Source organism: Lynx rufus, unplaced genomic scaffold, assembly GCF_022079265.1.
Source record: "Lynx rufus isolate CCGP_SWC_20201006 ecotype Redwood Valley unplaced genomic scaffold, mLynRuf1.p SCAF_6, whole genome shotgun sequence".
Taxonomy (NCBI): domain Eukaryota; kingdom Metazoa; phylum Chordata; class Mammalia; order Carnivora; family Felidae; genus Lynx; species Lynx rufus.
The window spans coordinates 39,057,141-39,077,382 of NW_025814878.1; the positions used below are offsets into that span (position 1 = coordinate 39,057,141).

General features: G+C 34.6%; 1 protein-coding gene across 2 annotated transcripts in view; it reads left to right on the plus strand.

Moving 5' to 3' along the window:
- Nucleotides 1-20,242, plus strand: part of CEP85L (centrosomal protein 85 like) — a 171,524-nt gene that overhangs the window by 16,545 nt on the left and 134,737 nt on the right. The window contains exon 2 of one of the 2 annotated variants that reach the window (XM_047102456.1): nt 1,615-1,776. In XM_047102456.1, coding sequence (XP_046958412.1) covers nt 1,615-1,776 — 162 coding nt within the window. Of the gene's footprint in view, nt 1-1,614; nt 1,777-9,971; nt 10,045-20,242 lie in introns of those variants that run through there. The other variant, XM_047102457.1, reaches the window with a different exon arrangement.

Sequence of the window (20,242 nt, forward strand, 5' to 3'; positions counted from 1 at the left end):
TATTTTTTCTAAAGGCTACTAAAGGGCACTTGGGTGCCAGTTTCAATACTGTGCCAGTTTGTAATCCTGTGAAGATGTCTTGTTTCATATCATGATAAGTGCCCCATGTGTTATTTGCTCTTTACTTAGAAGTAGCTGTACTCGTGAACATGAAACACAAATGTGGGCATTAAAATTACTCAGATCATCTGTAATGTGCTTATTAATTTTTTAAGGATGCATTGAAATGAAAGCCCCAAATTCTTATATAGAACTTGTTAACTTCCACAAGTCTTCAGGCTCCAATTTGAGAATCACTGTGTTAGCCATTCATAAAGATATGTGCTTCTATAGCTTTTATATAAAATTCAACAGATTCAAAATTGCTCTTTCAGATCATACTAACTTTTGTAAACTAGTAATAAATAGTTCACAGACTGGTACTGGTTCACAGATATACTTTGTGTGGCATTGTAATGGATACTAATTAATGAAGTATGCAGAAAAGTAAAATGAAGGATGAAACCACAAAAGGCAAATAAAAATTAAAAATGGAAAAGATAAGTAAAAATAAAGACTGGGAGAACATTGAAAAGTGATGTTAGCTAAAAAATAAAGATTTAATATAACTCAAGGGAAAATAGAGCAGAGAGCCAAGATGTTATGGTGTTTAACTTTTACCAAAATGTAACTAAAGAAATAAATACGCGATAATTTTAAATGTTAAGTGATAAGTATGTAATAGAAAAAAAAAAGATTTATTTTCCATTAGCATATTGCACTTAAATTATCATGCGGTATGATTCAATTAGGCTTTCCCTGGACCTCCATTCTCAGCTAATGCCTCTGTGTGGAATGATAGATGCCTGCATATCAAATATTCCAGAGCAGAGTGCTGGCATTTATAGACAGATAGATAGATTTGACATTTTATTTTATTTTATTTTTTTATTTTTAATTTTAGAGAGACTGTGAGTGGGGTATCGGGGTAGAGGAAGAGAGAGAGAATCCTAAGTAGGTGCCACGCTCAGTACAAAGCCACATGTGAGGCTTGATCCCACCACCCTGGGATTGTGACCTGAGCTGAAATCGAGTCAGATGCTCAATTGACTGAGCCACCCAGGCATCCCGATTTGACATTTTATTTTATTATTTTTTTTAATGTTTATTTATTTTTGAGAGAGAGAGCATGAGTGGGAGAGGGGCAGAGAGAGGGAGACAGAGAATTTGAAGCAGGCTCTGTGCTAATTGCACAAAACTCAAAGCGGGGCTCCAGCTCACAAAGTATGAGCAGAAGTAGGATGCTCAACCAACTGAGCCACCCAAACACCCCCTGATCTGAAAGTTTTAACAAGGCAGCAGTACGTGTTTAATTAAAAGTTAAATACCTGTAAGGGGAAATCAGAGTCCTTCAGCAGAGGAAGCTGCTAAATCAGCATTGAATTTTTAGGTGTATGATATGTAAGTTTATTTGATGAATCTTAGATATCACTGATCTATTTTAATTATTTGGGACAAAAAATAACCTTTTTTTTTTCTTTTTTTAGTTTATATGTATTTTTTCTAAGGTCAAAAAAGATCTGTCTACTCATAGACATTGTAAATATGCTAACATTTGCATACTTTCCTTTGTAGGCCCAGATTATTCCTCATCAGCATGGTTACCTGGTAATGAGTCATTGTGGCAGGCCACAGCTGTTCCATCCAACCATCGAAATAATCATATCAGGAGACATAGTATAACTTCTGACAGTGGTGACACCGGCATTGGAACTTCTTGTTCTGACAGCGTGGAAGGTGAGCGGAAATTCTGAGTGTTTAGACATGAGCCTTCAGAATGGTTGTCATTGAGAACATTTAAGGGATGTATTTCGTTGTTCTAAAATAAGAAATTATAAAGTAGTGTTTGAATATTTAATAATGTTCAGTGTTGTTATATATCAAAATTCTTTCTCTGATCATTTTAGTTTTTCCCTCATTCACTTTTAAACTAGTTATTTTGAGATAATTGTAGATTCACATCCAATTTTAAGAGATAGTGCAGAGATTTTATGCATTCTTTATTCAGTACCTCCAACCCCCACCCATGGTAATATCTTGCAAAACTCTACACTATGGTATCACAACCAGGATATTGATACAGTCAAAATACAGAACATTTCTATCACTGCAGTGTATACTTCGTGTTGCTCATGCTCCCCCATCTCCCTTAACTCTTGGAATCCACTAATCTATTCTCTATTTTTATAACTTTTTCATTTCAAGAATGCTGTATAAGAGGAATCATACAGTATGTAACCCTTTAATTTTTTTTTTTTTTTTTTTTTTACGATTCAGGTTGTTGTGTATGTCAATAGTTTATTGCTAAGTAGTATTTGGCATTGGTGGCATTAGATAGACCACATTTTGCTTCACCATTTACCCACTGAAAGATACTTTTCAGTTTCAACTATTGGGAATAAAGCTGCTATAAGCATTCATATGTGCTATAAGCATTCATGTGCAGGTTTTGGTATAAACATATGTCTTCATTTCTCTGTGGTAAACATTTAGGAATGAAGTTGCTGGTTGTATGGAAGTTGTATGTTTAGTTTTTAAAGAAATTGTCACACTGTTTTTCAGAGTGATTATTTCATTTCCATTTCATGGATCATCGTGAAGGATCTAGTTTTTTCTTCATTCTAGCTAGTATTGGTGGGTTTTTTTTAAGTATTTTTCTTTTAATATTTTTTAATGTTTTTTTTTATATTAAATATCATTTATTGTCAAATTGGTTTCCATACAATACCCAGTGCTCATCCCAACAGGTGCCCTCCTCAATGCCCATCACTCACTTTCCCCTCTCCCCAACCCCCATCAACCCTCAGTTTGCTCTCAGTATTTAAGAGTCTCTTATGGTTTGCCTGTTTTATTTACTTTTGAGAGAGAGAGAGAGAGAGAGAGTGCGCGTGCGCGCAAATGGGGGAGGGGCAAAGAAAGAGGAAGATACAGAATTTGAAGCAGGCTCCAGACTCTGAGCTGTTAGCACAGAGCTTGACATGGGGCTCGAACCCACGAACCATGAGATCATGACCTGGGCTGAAGTCAGACACAACTGACTGAGCCGCCCAAGTGCCCTGCATTGGGCAAAAAAAATGAACTTGAATCTTAGTTGTACGAAAAGATTAAGTCACCATGTTTCGGTTTTCAACATCTTGTACATTCTAAGACAGGTTTGACCCTTGTCTGGCTCCAAAGAGGTAACCTCTAAACTCTTGGAATATCCTGCTTAATAAGAGTGTCTTTGTTTACCTGGGGACCTTGGTTTTCAACCTTGGTGGTTTTTAAATTCTGGCCTTTCTGATGAGAATGTAGTGGTATCACTGTGGTTTTAATTTTCATTTCCTTCAAGGTTAATAATGTTGGACAATTTCTTCACATGCTTATTTTCCAACTCTATTCTCTTTGTTGGTATGTTTCTTCATGTCTTTTGCCCATGTTTTAATCAGATTATTTCCTTTATTTTACTGTTGAGTTTTGAGAGTTCTTTATGTATTTCGGATACTAACCCTTTGTTGGCTATATGGTTTGCAAATATATTCTTCCACTCTGTAGCTTGTCTTTTTATTCTCTAAAAGTGTCTTTTGCTTAAACATAAAATTGGATGTTTAGTGTGGTTTTTTTCTATATGGATTTTGCTTATAGGGTCAAGTCTAAGAACTCTTTGCCTAGTCCCAGATCTTGAAGATATTCTCTTAATTTTTTTCTTAAATTTTTATCATTTTTTTCTTTTCCATTTAATTCCATGATCCATTTTTGAGTTAAATTTTTATAAAGTAAGTATGTTTGGGTGTCTCCAAGACCACCCTTCATACCAGTGATTTGCTTTAAGGAATCACAGAACTCAGAAGAGCTGTCATACTAATGGAATCAGCCATAGAGAAAGAAGCAAAGGGCAGGATCTAGGAGACACTAGGCCCAAACTTGCATTGTCTTCTCCCAGTGGAATTGTGTCTGCTTAATTCTCCCAGCAGTGATTTGTGACAGCACATACAGAGTTTTGCTAACCAGGCAAGTTCCACCCAAGCCTTGGTGTCCAGGATTTTTATTATGGTTTGGTTATGTTGGCATGGTTGACTCCATGTGTGGATTATCTCACTCTGTAGTCCTTGAGAGGTCAAGCTGGTATCACATGATTCAAGCCTTCCACCATAAATCGCATTATTAGCATAGACCATATGAAGCAACCCAAGGTCCCCAGGTAAACAAAGACACTCTTATTAAGCAGGATATTCTAAGGGTTTATAGGTTACCTCTTTGGAGCCAGACAAGGGTCAAACCTGTCTTAGAATGTACAAGATGTTGAAAACCGAAACATGGTGACTTAATCTTTTCGTACAACTAAGATTGAAGTTCATGTTCTCTGCCCAATAAGTCTTGAAATTGGGTAGAATAATTATTCCCATTTTATTCTTTTTCAGAACAGTTTTTGCTATCTTCATTCCTTTGCTTTTCTATATGTTTTAATAATTTTGTCTATATGTACCAAAAATTTTGCTGAGAATTTTATAGGAATTGTGTTATCTATATATCACCTTGGGCAGAATTGACATATTTACTCTCTTCAGTTTTCTAGTCCATTAACGTGGTATAGTTCTCCATTTATTTAGATTTTAACTTTACTCACCAATGTTGTACATGTTTTGTTAGATTTATACCTGAATATTTCATTTTTTATTTTTTTTTTTGAGTGATTGTCAGTGGCATTGTATTTCCAATTTTGGTGTCCATATGTTGTTATTACAATAGAAGTAAAGTTGATTTTTGTATATTTATTTTGTGACATTGCTGAACTCACTCTTTAGTTCTACGAGGTTTTTTTTTTTTTTGGTAGATTTCTTGGGATTTACTCTATGCACAATCATGCCATTAGTAAATAGGGATTTTCTTCCTTTCCAATCTATATGCCTTTTATTTCCTTTCCTTCACTTATTGCAGTGACCAGACCATCCAGAACAGTGTTGAAGATGAGTAGTAGGACTAGACGTTCTTGTCTTTTTCCTGATCTTACAGATAAAGTGCTTAGTCTTCCACTGTTAAGTAGCTGTGTAACAACTGTTAGTTGTAGGTTTTTCGTAGATGCCATTTATCAGTTTGAGGAAGTTTCCCTCAAATTGCTGAGATTTTTTTTTTTTTTAATGAATGGGTATTAGATTTTGCAAATGCTTTGTCTACATCACTTGATAAATGATATTCTTCTTTAGCTTGTTGATATGGTGGCAAGTTTTATTGCTTGATTTTTCAAATGGTGAGCCAGCTTTCCATCCCTGGAATAAACTTCACTTGGTCATAATGTATAATTCTTTACATATATTGCTGAATTCTATTTGTATTTTGTTAAGGAATTTTTCTGTGTATCCATAGAGATATTTGTCTGTAGTTTTCTTTTTTGAAGGAACTGTCTTATCCTGTTTTGATGTCAGGATAATACTAGCTTTATAAAATGAATTGGAAAATATTCTCTCCTATTTTCTGGAAGAGAAATGTATGGAATGATATTCTGTAGATGTTTGGTAGCACTCTTCAGTGAAATAATCTGATCCTAGAGATTTCTTTTTTCATAGTTTTAAAATAATGAATTCAGTTTCCTTAATAGTTATAGGGTTATTCAAATTATCTCTTTGAAATTGAATAAATTATGATAGTACCTGCTCAACCCCAAGGGAAGTGGTCTGTTTTGTCTTAGTTGTCAAATTTATGTGTATAGAGTTGTTCATAGCTTTTCCTTATTATCTCTTGATGTCTGCAGCCTCTGTAGTGATACCCCTTGTTCCATTTCTGGTATTGTTAATTTGTGTTATCTTTTCTTTTTTCTTTTTTAGTCTTGGTAGCAATTTGTCGGTTTTATTGATCTTTTCAAAGGATCAGTTCTTTCATTAATTCAGTTCAGTGATTTCTGCTATTTATTAATTTATTTCCTTTTGCTTTGGGTTTATTTTACTTCTTTTCTAAATTTTTAAGGTGGGAGATTAATCTGGTTAGTGATTTGAAACTTTCCCTCTTTTAGATGTATGCATTTGGTGCTATAATTTTTTCTGAGTACTGTTTTGGCTTTGTCCCACAAATTTTGATATGCTGTGTTCTCATTTAGTTTATTGTATTTTCTTAATTTACCTTGAGACTTCCTTTTGACCTTAGTTATTTAGTAGTATGTTGTTTAGTTTCAAAGTGTTTGGTGTTTTCTGTCATCTTTTTCTTATTAATTCAAGTTTGATTGCGTTGTGGTCAGAAACATCTGATTTCAATTCTTTTAAATTTTTTGAGGTTTCTTTTAGGTCTTAGCATATGTTTATTTTGTATATCTTCTGTGGGCACTTGAAAAGAATGTGTATTTTGTTGTTGTTGGGTTAAATGTTCTATAAATATTGATTAGGTCATGTTGGTAGTGGTGTTTTTTTTCTATATCTTTGATTTTCTATGAAGCTATTCAGCCAGTTGTTGAGAGAGCAGATTTTTAAAGTCTCAACTATAATTGTGGATTTGTATACTTTGGTTGCTTCTTTAAATTTTTGTTTCATATATTGTAGCTCTGGTGCTTGGTGCATATACATTTAGGATTTCTGTGTATTCTTGGTGGATTGGCCCTTTTATCATTATATAGTAATCCTGTCTCTGGTAATTTTTTTGTACTGAAGTCTGCTTTATCTGATATTTATATAGCTGCTGTGGCTTTCCTTTGATTAATGTTTAAATGGTAAATGCTTTCCATTTTTTTACTTTCAACCATCTGTATCATTATAGTTGAAGTTACTTATGACAACATACAGTTGGATCATGAGTTACAATTCACTCTGCTGATTTCGGTCTTTTAATTGGTATATTTAGGCCATTTACATTTAATGGAATTATTGATTTATTGATACTTAAGTTCTCTGTCCTTTTTCTTTTTTCATATTCCTGCTTTCCTATGCATTGCTGGAACATTTTTAGAATTCCACTTGGATTTATCTAAAGTATTTTTTAAAAAACTTTATTAGAATGTGTGTGCATGTGCATGTGCACATGTGAACGGGGAGGGGCAGAGAGAGACGGAGATTGAGACTCCCAAGCAGGCTCTGCGCTATCAGCATGGAGCCCAGTGTGAAGCTCGAACCCATGAACTATGAGATCATGAGTCAGACAGCTAACCGACTGAACCCCTCAGGTGCCCCTTTAGTATTTTTAAGTGTCTTTGTATAGCTCTTCTAGTGATTGCTCTAGGTATATGTGTGTGTGTGTATATATATATATATATATATATATGTAATGTAAATAACTTACTTTAACAGTTTGAGTGGAGTATAGAATCCTTTTACCATCTCCCACTTATAATAGAATTGTTTCAAATATTATCTCTTTATATATTAATAACTATATTAGTGTCATAATATTTACTTCAACCATCAAACATAATTTAGGAAACTCAAGAGCAAACAGACAGCCTATATTTGCTTTCTGTGTTATTTTTTCCTTTATATTTTAAGGTTCTTTTTATTGTTTCCTTTTGGTTTAGCCATTTTTTAGGATACAAATTACCTGAATTTCTTTTCAACTGAGAATGTCTTGATTTTCCCTTGATTCGTGAAGGATAATTTCATTGGGTATTCAATTCTAGTTTGACTTTTTTTTTTTTTTTTTTTTTTTAGTACTTGAAAAGTATTGTGCCATTTCTTTCTGGCCTCCATGGTCTGATGGCAGATCTCTTGTCATTTTCCTCTGGCTACTCTAAAAATTATTTTCTTTGTTTTCAGACTTTAGAAATTAAGTATCACATGTCTTTGGGTGGATTTCTTTGGGTTTTTCCTATTTGGGATTTGTACAGCCTCTTGAATCTGAACTTCCTGCCAAACCTGGGAAGTGTCCAACCATTATTTTCTTTGATTACTTGAGTCTTTCCCTCTTTCCTTCCAGGACTCTGATGGAACAAATCATAAATCTTTTGTTATTGTCCTACAGGCTTCTGATACTCTGTTCCTTTTTTTCCTCCTTCTCCAATTTTTTATTTGTTATTTAGACTGGGTACTTTTTATTATTTTGTCTTCCAGTTCACTGATTTTTTTTGGGGTGGGGGGTCCACTCCATTCTAATGGTGAGCCCATCTGCTGAGCTTATTTTTGTTACTGTACTTTTCAGCTCTAAAATATTTATTTATTTATTTATTTATTTATTTATTTATTTATTTATTTTTATGTGTTTTATTTCTTAGCTGATGCTTTGTTGTCATTTGTTTCAGGCATGCCTGTATTGTTCGTCAAAACAATTTCATAATGATTTCTTTAAAATCCTTACCAGAGAGTTCTTAACAATTCTGTTATCTTGGTGTTGACATCTATTTATTTATTTTTGCATTTATTTTGGGAATTTATTCTTTGTATGGCAAATGATTTTCAACTGAAATTTGGAGTATTTTGTACAGTTATGAGATTCTAGATTTATTTACTACATGGCAAATATTGTTACATTTATACTTTTATCACATGTCTTATAATTATAAACACATAAGTATATGTAATATAAAATTATTTTAAATGTTTATTAGTATGTTTAAACCTTTCCTATTAGCTGATTTTGTAAGATACTGCTCTGGCATGTGAAATGAGGAGGGGTACTACTTCCTTACTGCCAGATGGAGCTAGAAGTCTAGGTTCCCCACTTGGCCTCTGTTGATACCTGACGAGTTTGGAGGGGAGTGCCTTGTTACTGCTAGATGGGGGTAGAAGTCCAGGTTTTCAGGTCATCATTACTGACACCATTTGTGTGTGACCTCTGTATTGCTGGGAGATGGTGAATGTTGAGCCTCTCTGTTAGGCAGGCCCCTCTGCTATAACCTAAGAATATATATGTGCATAGTGGTTATCCATACTGCCAGACAGGGATGAAAATCATGTCTCTCTACTTGGCCTTCTTTGGAATTACCCTGGTGAGGCTATTTTAGAGAACTTTGTTATAGCATGGCAAGATTGAAGTCTAGGCTCTCCACTTACTTTTGTTGGTGTGAGTGGAAGTAGGGCTGCAGTTTTTTGTATGGTGTTTGGCTGGAGAAGAGTGTTTACTGTCTGGAAAATTTCTGTCATTTTAGGCTTCCTCTTTCCTGGTCCATTGGCTAGGGAGAACAGGCTTTTCTGGGACTTTTTTGGGCCATGCCCATGGTTCTTTCGGGTGGCTGTTTTTTTGTTTGTTTGTTTGTTTGTTTTCAGCTTCAAAGCTGGGTGGCAAAAAGAAAACTCAAGGAATTCACTGTCTCGTTCTTTGGGTCCTGAGTTTCTTAGCTGGTCTGCCATATTTTCTCCAACTTTTAGTCTTATGTTTGTTTTACATATAATGTCTAGGGCTTTTAGTTGCGTTTAGTAGTAAATATAGGGAAGAGTGTGTTCTTTCCATTATCTCACCAGTGTTTCCTCACAGATGTTAATAAAAATCTTAACTATTACTGTTTGCCATAACTTTGCTAGTAGTTGCATTGAATATTGATTTCATTATGGTCTTGCATCTGTTGTTAGTTGACTATTTAAAACATACAACTCAAGGAAAGGAAGGAAACATATACAAGGTGGTGAAGGGGCAGATAAATAATAAATAGGAGTGTGAATTGTAAAAAATAATAATTGTAAGACAAGTATTCTTTTGTTAAATTGAAACATTAATATAATTTAAGTATATGGTACCTCTATTTCTTTAACTTTCTTTTTTATGTTCCCTAAATATAAGATTTTATATCCTGTTTTCACAGCCTTATTTAGTTTATAAATGGATACTCTTAGAACTGTTGATTTTATTGTAAGTCTGTTTAGGTTTTATTCATATTTTTGTCTCTTGAAGTGAAATTGACAGGGTATATTGGCAGTTGTCTAGTGGAGTTTTTTTACTTGATTGATCTGAAATAACATTTTAGTATAGTATTCTACATGTACTACTACTGACATTTGTTTTAGAGTCCTTCAGCGGGAAGCTGGTGATATTCCTGAAGTATTAAAGAAAATGTCCCATTATAGAGACTTTTTTCAAGCTTTCAGCATACTAATGGTCTGTTATCTTAAGCCGTAAATGGTAAGTAGGATTATTTTCTTTTGGTAGTAGTCATAGTGTTAGAATTGGATGGGTCTTTAGAGAAAATATAATTAATTAGACCATTATATAAATGAGTAAATTAATTCCCAAAAGATTTAATGACTGCTCTTACTAATATGGTAGTTAAGAGCTGACGCTGTGTTTAAACCTGTTGTCATGTAATTATCTTTGCAACCTTGAATAATTTCTCATTTCAGCCTTATATTTTTCATCTCTCATTTGGAGATAACTTGTTTTTATGTATTATGAAGATTTAACAGCATGACTTTTAAATTGCTTAGTGCAGTTCTTTGCATTACCATCATTGATTTTAAAACGATTTGTGTTCTCCTTCCTTGATCTCTTTTTTGTGTCCCTTTCCTCAGATTTCGCTGGCTTATCTAAAACAGTGTTGCTTCTACTGCCACCCTCACAGTTTTGTACCCACACCCTTGCTTTATTTTGGGTTTGTTTATTCTGTCATAGAATAGGAACTGGTATTTACTGGATGCTCAATTTTGTTCAACAAAACAGCGCATATATAGATTTTCGGTTAAGGTTCCTGTTTTTAGCCTGCTTTTGTACCTGATATTTCTGAGGTTACACCTTCTTTGATGTTTTCCTAAATGAACTCCCTGTGCTACATTTCCAGACTTGTATTTTATGCCACGTATTCTGTTCTGCTTCAATAATTAGCCCTTTATTTTCCACCTTCTGGGATTTTCTTGCAATTTTTTTCTCTGATGGTCCTGTAATTTTCATTGCCATGAGTTTCTACTGTCATTTTGTTGAGACTTGAAAGGGAGAGAATATAACTTTGTGTGCTCAGACAGTAATCTTGAACCAGAAAATCTGTGAGACAGATATAAATGAAAAACAAAGAGAGGGGCACCTGGATAGCTCAGTCAGTTAAATGTCTGACTCTTGGTTTAGTCATGATCATGCAGTCGTGAATTCAAGCCTTTCCCCACATCGGGCTCTGGGCTGCTGGTGTAGAGCCTGCTTGGGGTTCTCTCTCTCCTTTTCTCTCTGGCTCTCCCCCACTCTGTCTCTCAAAATAAATAAATAAACTTTAAAAAAAACAGAAAAAGAACTAAAAAAGGTTATACAACTTTTCCTTAGTGTCAGTTATTCTGTGTATTTCTTCTACTTCGCCAATTTTTTTTAAAAAGTAATAAACGCACATTTAAAAAAGCATAAAGGTGAACATAATTTTAAAAGCAAATTTGTATTTCAAATATCATTAAATTTGTGGTCTTTGAAAAATTTGAACCTATATAGTATTAAATAGAACAAAAAGTGAAATCTCCCTTTATTTTCCCTTCTTTAATTCTTGCTTTATTTTCAAAGGTAACAGATACTATCAGTGTGTTCCATATTCTTCCAGATCTTTTGTGTACATTTATTCACCTACACACAAGTTTTAAAATAAAACTAAAACTGGATCATTCCATATATGTTTGTGATTTGCTTTCCGTTTTTTTTTTGTCTTATTTATATTGGATTTCTTTAAAAAATTAATTTTCATTGTAAATGAATCACATGACCTAGTCCACATCACCTCCTAGAATTGCCTTTTCTCCAAGGACATTCAAACATTCAAATGTTGAGATAAGATTGGGACTGGGTTTGACCTCCTGGGCATTTAAGAGTAAAATAGACTTCTTTGGGTGGGGGATGGGGGATATTTTTTGATGTATTAGAAGGAACACACAGAATGAATAAAAGTCTTACCAGTTTACAACAGATGAGCCAAATCACAAGTTGGAATAAAATAAAAGGCTAGAATATCTGTTATATATATATTTCTCTAGCAAGCGTATCAACTTAAGTATTCAAAAAAAATTTTTTTAATGTTTATTTTTGAGAGAGAGAGACACAGAGTGTGAGTGGGAGAGGGTCAGAGAGAGAGGGAGACACAGAATCTGAAGCAGACTCCAGGCTCTGAGCTGTCAGCACAGAGCCCGATGCAGGGCTCGAACCCATGAACTGTGAGATCATGATCCGAGCTGGAGTAGGATGCTTAACCGACTGAGCCACCTGGCCGCGCACCCCATCAACTTAAGTACTTCTTAAAAACACATTTATTTGATTTAATGAAAATTCAAAAGTTTTGAATGAACACTGATAAAAGATAGTAAATTTAAGAAATGACACACTGGGAATAAATATTTGAAATAAAACTACATGGAAATAATAATTCATGTTATTTAAAGAGCTTCTACAAATAAGGACAATGCCCCCAAATAGGTATTCATTTATAAAATTCAAAATGTTTTATAATTTTAAATATTTTATAGATAAAAAGTAAACAATTCATGGGAAAAGTACAGATGCCCAGTAAGCATCAAAAAGATGAACAAAGTCATAGTGAAATAAAAGTCTGGATGATGGGATACTGCTTTTCAGGAACAGGGGGAAATTGTCCCTTTTCCCCCAAAATAGACTCTAATATCCAGAGTCTGAGTGTAGCTGGGAAAAGTAGTACTCTCATAACTAGTACATATATTCAGCCTTTATAGAGGAAAACTTGGCAGTGATAACTAACAACTTTCTAGCTGTTACTATGTCTTAGGTACTTTACACAATAATTCATTTAATCCTCACAATAACCATCTAATGGAGGAAGTGAGACACAAAGAGGTCAATTACCTGTAAATGTCCTAGGTAAAGTATAAATATTCTTGATTTAGCACACAGACAGGTGAACAAAGATCATACATACAAATATAGTCACTGTAACACTGTTTAGTAAAAGTTTAGAGACAACTTTAAGTATATTAATAGGGACATGGTTAAATATTTCACTGTGTATCCAGTTAAAATAATTAGGTAGCTTTATATGTGCAAACCTAGAAATTCAAGCAGGACTCTACCTTAAGACAACAAGTTGAATACTGTCCTTTAATTTACCTAACTCCTTTCTGAAATCCCTCTGAAACTCGGGGAAAAACAAATAACACTATGGTGACAAGGAGAACAAGACAAAACAAGAGTGAAATTCTGGGAGCTATAATTCAGAACAAGTAAATTTTTCTAGCAGATCCCAAAGAGTTGAAACCTAAACCAGCAACAAAAATTCAGGAGCAAGCTGTATATATATATTAGCAAGCTGTAATAATATAGTATATATTATTAAAAGTCCTCAATAAGGTCCAGGAACTGGTAGTACCTGGATTGCCAGGTTTCTCCACTGTATAGTAACTCTTCCACTTTTTTTTTTTTTCAAGTTTATTTCTTTATTTTGAGAGAGAGGATGAGGTTGCATGCAAATGTCGGGGGGTGAGGGGCAAAGAGAGAGGGAGAGGGAGAGAATACCAAGCAGCCTCTGTGCTGTCAGTGCAGAGCCTGTGGGCTCCATCCCATGAACCATGAGATCATGACCTGGGCCAAAATCAAGAGTCAAGACACTTAACCAACTGAACCACCCAGGCACCCCTTCTGCTTTCTACTGTATTATGTTATTTGGATGCAGTCTTAGGGGGAGTATTAAACTCCACCTCCTAGAAGAGGAAGTACCTGAATTTAATATTTAGAATTATTCTTTAAAATTTATTTGTCCTTTCTATTCCATTTATTTATTCACTTGTTTGTATCAATGTGGGCTCATGTATTATACCTACTTTTTTTTTTTTAAATTAAGCTTCAGACTTTATTAGAATTTACCAGTTTTTTATTAATGTTCTCCTGCTCCTAGTTCCTATTTAGGATACCATATTACTTTTAGTTGTAATGTCTCCCTTAATCTCCTTTGGTCTGTTACAATTTCTCATGCTTTCCTTTTTTCATAACCTTAAGAGTGTTGAGGAACACTGGTTAGGTATTTTATAGAATGCCCCTCAAATTGGATTTGTTTGATGTTTTCTCATGATTACATTGAGATTATGCTTTTTGGGAAGAAGAGTACAGAGATGAAAGTGTCACATGTCAGGGGGTACATGATATTTATCTGATACTAGTGGTGATGTTAACCTTGATCTCTTGGTTAAAATGTGTTTTCTGGGTTTCTCCACTATAAAACTATTATTTTGCCCTTTCATATTCTATTCTTTGGAAGCAAGTCACTAAGTCCAGCCCAAACATAAAGTGGTTGTGGGGTACTGAGTTCTATATCCTGGAGGGGAAAATATGTATATAATTTGGAATTAGTTGTTTTTTTTTTTTAAGGTAGGCATCATGTCCAACATGGAGCCCAATGTGGGGCTTAAACTCACGACACTGAGATCAAGACTTGAGCTGAGATCAAGAGCTGGGCAGTTAATGGACTGAGCCACCCAGGCGCCCTGAATTGGAATTCTTTTATAAGAAAGATTCATCCTTATCTCCCTCATTTATATCAGTATGGACTATGCATATATATTTTATTTTTTTGGGTTATGATTCAATAATATTTATTTTGTTGCTCAAATTATTACAGCTTTGTTCCATTAGGAACTCTTTCATGTTGGCTCCTGTGACACTTTCTGCCCCACACCCATCCTTTTGTTTTTGAGCATTTCCTAATTTTGGGTACTATAAAGTGTCCCATGCTCGTCTTATATTTTCTCTACCCTCACCCTGGAATTAGTGATTTCTTCAAGGAGCTCTGGTTCCTTTTATTGGAGAATGGTATTTAGAAATCAAGATCTGGGTGCTGGGAATGCTTGTTACTGCTGGGGTGTCATGGCTTCTAGGCTGTCCCAGAGGACAGAGCTAGGCTATGCAGGTATGTCTACCAACTTGTGTATACACACATATCTATAATTGTTTCTGTGTGTATTCATCAGTATTTATATTAAGATAAACATATGTTTCATGCTGATATCTCTTGACTCTAATCCAGTAAAGTAGAGCTTATTTTAGCCTTTTCCTTGCTTGTCTGTATATAACTTCTCTCTCCCAACAGTGAGATACCTCCCACCACCTACCATCCATTTACTTATTGTTCAACCCCTAGTGTACAAGTAAAGCAGGTTCAGAAACATTAACCCGTACTTCCCTGTGTTCGTTTTCTGGGGCTTCCATAACCAATTACCACACACTGGGTGGCTTAAAACAATAGAAATACATTTACTTATGGTTTTGGAGACCACAAATCCAAAGTCAAGGGGTCTACAGGGCCATGCTGTCTTCAGAGGCTCTATGAATGAATTGTCCTGCCTTGCCTCTTCTAGCTTCTGGTGGTTACCAGCAATCCTCTTTTACATGGCTTTCTTTGGTTCTCCCCAGTGTCTTCAGATCTCTCTTTCCCCTTATAAGAACACCTGTCACTGGATTTAGGGCCCACCCTAATTCAGCACGACCTCATCTTTTGATTACATTTGCACGGACCTTATTTCCAAATGAGGCCACATTAGCAGGTTCTGGGTGTTTTAATGTATCTTAAGGGTGGACACAATTCATTCCATAACACTCTATTATATGTGGTTAAACAGAAAGGCATAAAATAAATGCTGGAGAGCAATTTGAACTAAGTTTAATTGAAAATAAAACAGAACTGCTTTGAGGGCTTAAAAAAATGTAATTAGCCATTCTCTTCAATGAATTTTAAAAATTAACTTGTTTTTTGAGGAGAGAATGATGTGGGAACGATAACAGATCTGAGGAGTTAAAAGTTGCTGAGTGGATGCCCTGGGATTTTTTTAGTTATTGTAAAGCTGTTTGCTTTAAGCAAATTATACTCTTTCTTAACTTGGGTCCTATGTTTTGACTTTTCAAAAATTTACTTGAGATCCAGAAATGAAATAAACTCAATAATCTTTGTTTTCAAATAGTTACTTCACCCTCCATTGAATATTATGGTGTTAACATGGATCCAGGTGGAAATTTTCCTTCCTCAGTTTGGCCAAGGAGAGCTTAAAAATAATCTCCCTCCCTCCCCTCAAACTAGGTTATGAAATATCAAGACTGTATGCTACCTTTTCATAATGACTGGCTGGAGAACTGAAAATACCTTGTTGAGAATATTACTGGTAATGGTTTCTTTTTCATAATCTCCAGAAACTGTGATCCTGCTGTGTATTATTATGTAATTATTCAACTTTTCTATTGCTATTTAGAAAATGACCTTTTCTTCAGTCTCCTCTCTTCAATTAATTTATTTGTTTTAAATTTTTTTTTTTAACGTTTTATTTATTTTTGAGACAGAGAGAGACCGAGCATGAACGGGGGAGGGGCAGAGAGAGGGGGAGACACAGAATGGAAGCAGGCTCCAGGCTCTGAGCCATCAGCCCAGAGCCCGACGCAGGGCTCGAACTCACGGACCGCAAGATCGTGACCTGAGCTGAAGTCGGACGCTCAACCGACTGAGCCACCCAGGCGCCCCTAATTTATTTGTTTTAACAGTAGCAAATATCATGGCTTTTTCTCACTAATTCATTGGGTGTTAAATATAAGTTCCTTTAATCTTTTAGGGATGAAGAGCATGATTTCTACTTTCTTCTTGAATTGAGCCAATATGAAGATGATGTATTTTTTGGACTTCCATTATTTTTTGCTGTTACCTCTAACCTGAACTCCCAACTCCTTTCCCTGTCAGTTTTTTAGTAACACATGAAGCAATGAGTGATTTTACTGGTATATATTGCACAGAACTATACAGAGTATCCTAATGGCCAAAGAATCCATTGAGTTTAAGGCATGATCACAATAGGTAGTGTTATTTGAAGGCTATTATATATGGATAAGGCATAGGGCAAATAGGGCAAGAGTTCTAGGAAAGGAAGGAGTGTGAAGAATGGTGGATGAAAGTTAGATAGAGTAATAGAACTCTGGAAGACTGACATTAATAGAAATTTAGGACTTCTGTGGCAAATGAATCAGAATTATGGTTTGAGTGGATGATCTTGATTGCGTTTATGATGGACTATCTGGAAAGGTGAAGTGCAGCTGTTTAAAAATGTTACCTGAATATAGGAAGTAGTTTTAGGAGGTATAGTAGTAGTTACCTGAATATAGGAAGTAGTTTTAGGAGGTATATTAAAGCAGGCACTTAGAGCAGGCATATCTGTTTAGTTAGAAGGAAAGCTTTGTGTTTGTTTATGTAATACTGGATTACATTTAGGATATGTTTTCCCTCCTGAATTTCTGTCTTTCTGAAGTTCTCGTAATATCCACTTCATGGGAGCTATTCTTTTGCTCTTCATCTTCTCTGTTCTTTGGTAATTGTCCTGAATCTTTTAACTTACAAAGTCTTGTTTTTCATTGTGGGCTTTGCTTCATGGCATATGTGTTTTATGTTAAGGGATCAGGAAAACAACCACTGTGGAGAATTACTGAATATTGAAAATAGCCTTGCATTAGAACATAACTAATAGGTTGAGATTTATAATGTAACGTCAGCTTTATAAACTAAACATACTTTGTGTTAGTTTATTTTATATGAATGTCATGTGCTTTACTTACTTTGGCCTTGTCTTTTTGTTATTCACTAACCATAGATCTATAAAGTGTTTTCTTCTCATTTATAAAATTAAATCTATCCTTATGAAATGCCAAATGTTATAGAATAATCCAAAAGTGTTCATCTCCTTTGTTCTGTAACTCCCAGCTGAGAATTACCATGGCATATACTTAATATTAATTTCAAAATAATATACATGAAATTTGGACTAGTGTTACCAAGTATAATTTGAGTTTGTTTTAGAGTGTATCTACAGAATATTTTATTTAGCTATCTTTAATTCTGTTACTGTTTCTATTTTGTCTTGGAGGAAGGTATATCTTCCTTCTTGATTTCCAATGCTGTGGCATGAAGTGCTGCATTATTTTGGTTTGTTGTGACAACTTTTAGGTCAAATGTGTAAATGCGTTTGAATTCTTGAAAGATTTATTATTGTAAAAATCTCAACATACATATTAAATAACTACGTGATTTACATACCACATGGAGCTGTATTAAAAACTGTTGATTTAACTCAACAATTTCACTTACTATACTTGAGATCAATATATATACTTAAAACTATTGTAAATTACAGTCAGTTTTTTTTGGAGATATTTAATGTAGTTTATGGAAAACAGTAATAGAGAGCTGTGTGATCCAGTATGGTAGCTGCTAGCAATATCTGGCTTATTGAGTGCTTAAACTGTGCCTCATTCAAACTGAGATGTAAAATGCACACTGGACTTTGAATACTTCGTGTAAAAAAATGTAAATATCTTACTGATACTTTTTAATACTGATCACATGATGAAATGATAATATTGGATTTGTTGGGTTAAATAAAGGCATTCTTGAAGTTAATTTTACCTTTTTACTATTTTCATATGTGGTTACTACAAAACTTAAAATTACAAGTGCACTTTATGTTACATTTCTGTTGGACATATTGGGCCACTGGTATTGGCAGTGTATAATTTGTAAATGGTTTACTTCCAAAGATTTTATGAACGTATATGTTTATATATTTCCAAGTAGAAACAACATTGGCTTCTCAAAACAGCTATAAGCCCACTTCGTATTTAATGTGAAGAAATTTATATTGACAACATTATGTCTATGATAAATTATATTCTGTCAGTCTGGGAGTACCAAGAGTACACCCCTTTTATCATTTTGATAGGGATAAGAGCTTCCCTGCAGTGGGATTGCCCTAGCTCCTTTAACAAAGAGAAAGTTAGTTGAGTATGGTGGGGTGGAAAGGATTAGGTAGGGAAGATTGTAGATTGGAGAATTCCTGAAATTCTGAAGAGTTCTGTTGTTCAGTTGGGAAATGGAGAAAAAGGAATAATGTCAATAATTCCTGCTGGAATTCCCCTTTCTTGGGTCTGAGATGTAGGCACTTGGACTCAATTAGGAGGGAGGAAGGAACATTCCCCTGTAGACTCAGAGCATAGTTTGCTGCGAGGCCAGTAGGCACCCATGTGAAGGTGAGTGGGTTGAAGAGTCTGATAGCACCACGCTTTGATAATATTTGTTTGGAAATGGAGTGTTTAGGAGGAAAGAGCCAATCTTGCTACAGGCTTCTAAAATTTGGCTGCTTTTTGAAAATAATAACTATGTTACATAATTTAGATATTTAACCTGTGATAGTAAATTTTGAGTTCTTACTTACCTCAGTAATTATTTCTCTTTATCTGTAATACAATTATGGTTGAATAGGTATACCTCTGTATGCTAAATGTAAACGTAATTTATTGGGTATAGATCAAAGTACATGGAATCATTTTATTCAGTTCAATGGTACATTGCTTTAAGTAACCAGTACATCTGTGAAGTAAATAGTCAGACTTTAAACTGCATAGTACTGTCTAATCGGACCCCTAACCCCTATCCCATTCTCTTCCTTTTATTGTTTGGTTTTAACTGGTGTTCCAAGTAATACTCTTTGGCCATTGTTAAATCCTCAAAGTATCCTATGAATCACCTGAAAAATAACTTGCATTCTTCTTTATTTTAATTCTTTAAAAACTTAAAATCTCTATGAATATAGAATAATTGAATACAGAATATAAGTGCTGTATGAATAACAAATATCCAGTTTTATAAATGACCGTTACATATATAGAAGTAGCTTTCCTTTTTTTTTCCCTCTCCAACATGTAGCTTTTAGAGAGGTTCATTCACTTATTAATCCTCAGATCAGTTTTCTAGGTGGGCAGGATAGTTTAGTGTTGGTCTGGCTGTATTTCATGAAAGTGAGACACAAAAAACTTCCATGCTGTTCCGCTATCTTGGCTCCTCTGCTTGAGGTTCATTTACTTAATTACTTAATAAGTATTTATTGAAAACTTCATGTCTTTTAAGAACCAGAGAATTGAAAAAGATCAAAATGGAGGGAGAGGATTACATCAGAATCTTAGCCAGAATAGGACTCTAGTACAGAACTATATATTCTAAAATTACGATTGCGTGATTTGCTTTTTGCCATGGTATTTTGAGATTTCAAATAAAGCTAAAAAGAGTGTGAGGGTTTTTGGTTTTGTTTTGTTTTGTTTTGTTTTTCTGTTCAACAAGAAGTTGAGGTACTAATTTAAGATTAGTGATACGACCTTTTAGGTGTGGTAATTTGTTCATGAGGTATCCAATTCAGGTTGGTAGGAAAATAGATCTGTGACCTGAAGATACATGCATCTTCAAGACCACCAAATAGTAACATAGGCCACACCGGCAGATCACCAACTTCTGAGGTTTTCTTGCTGAGACCTGGAGGTTGTTAAATAGCTGCTGTTACCATAGAAATTAGTTTGAAGGGGAGTTGTTTTTGAAGTGTGCAGC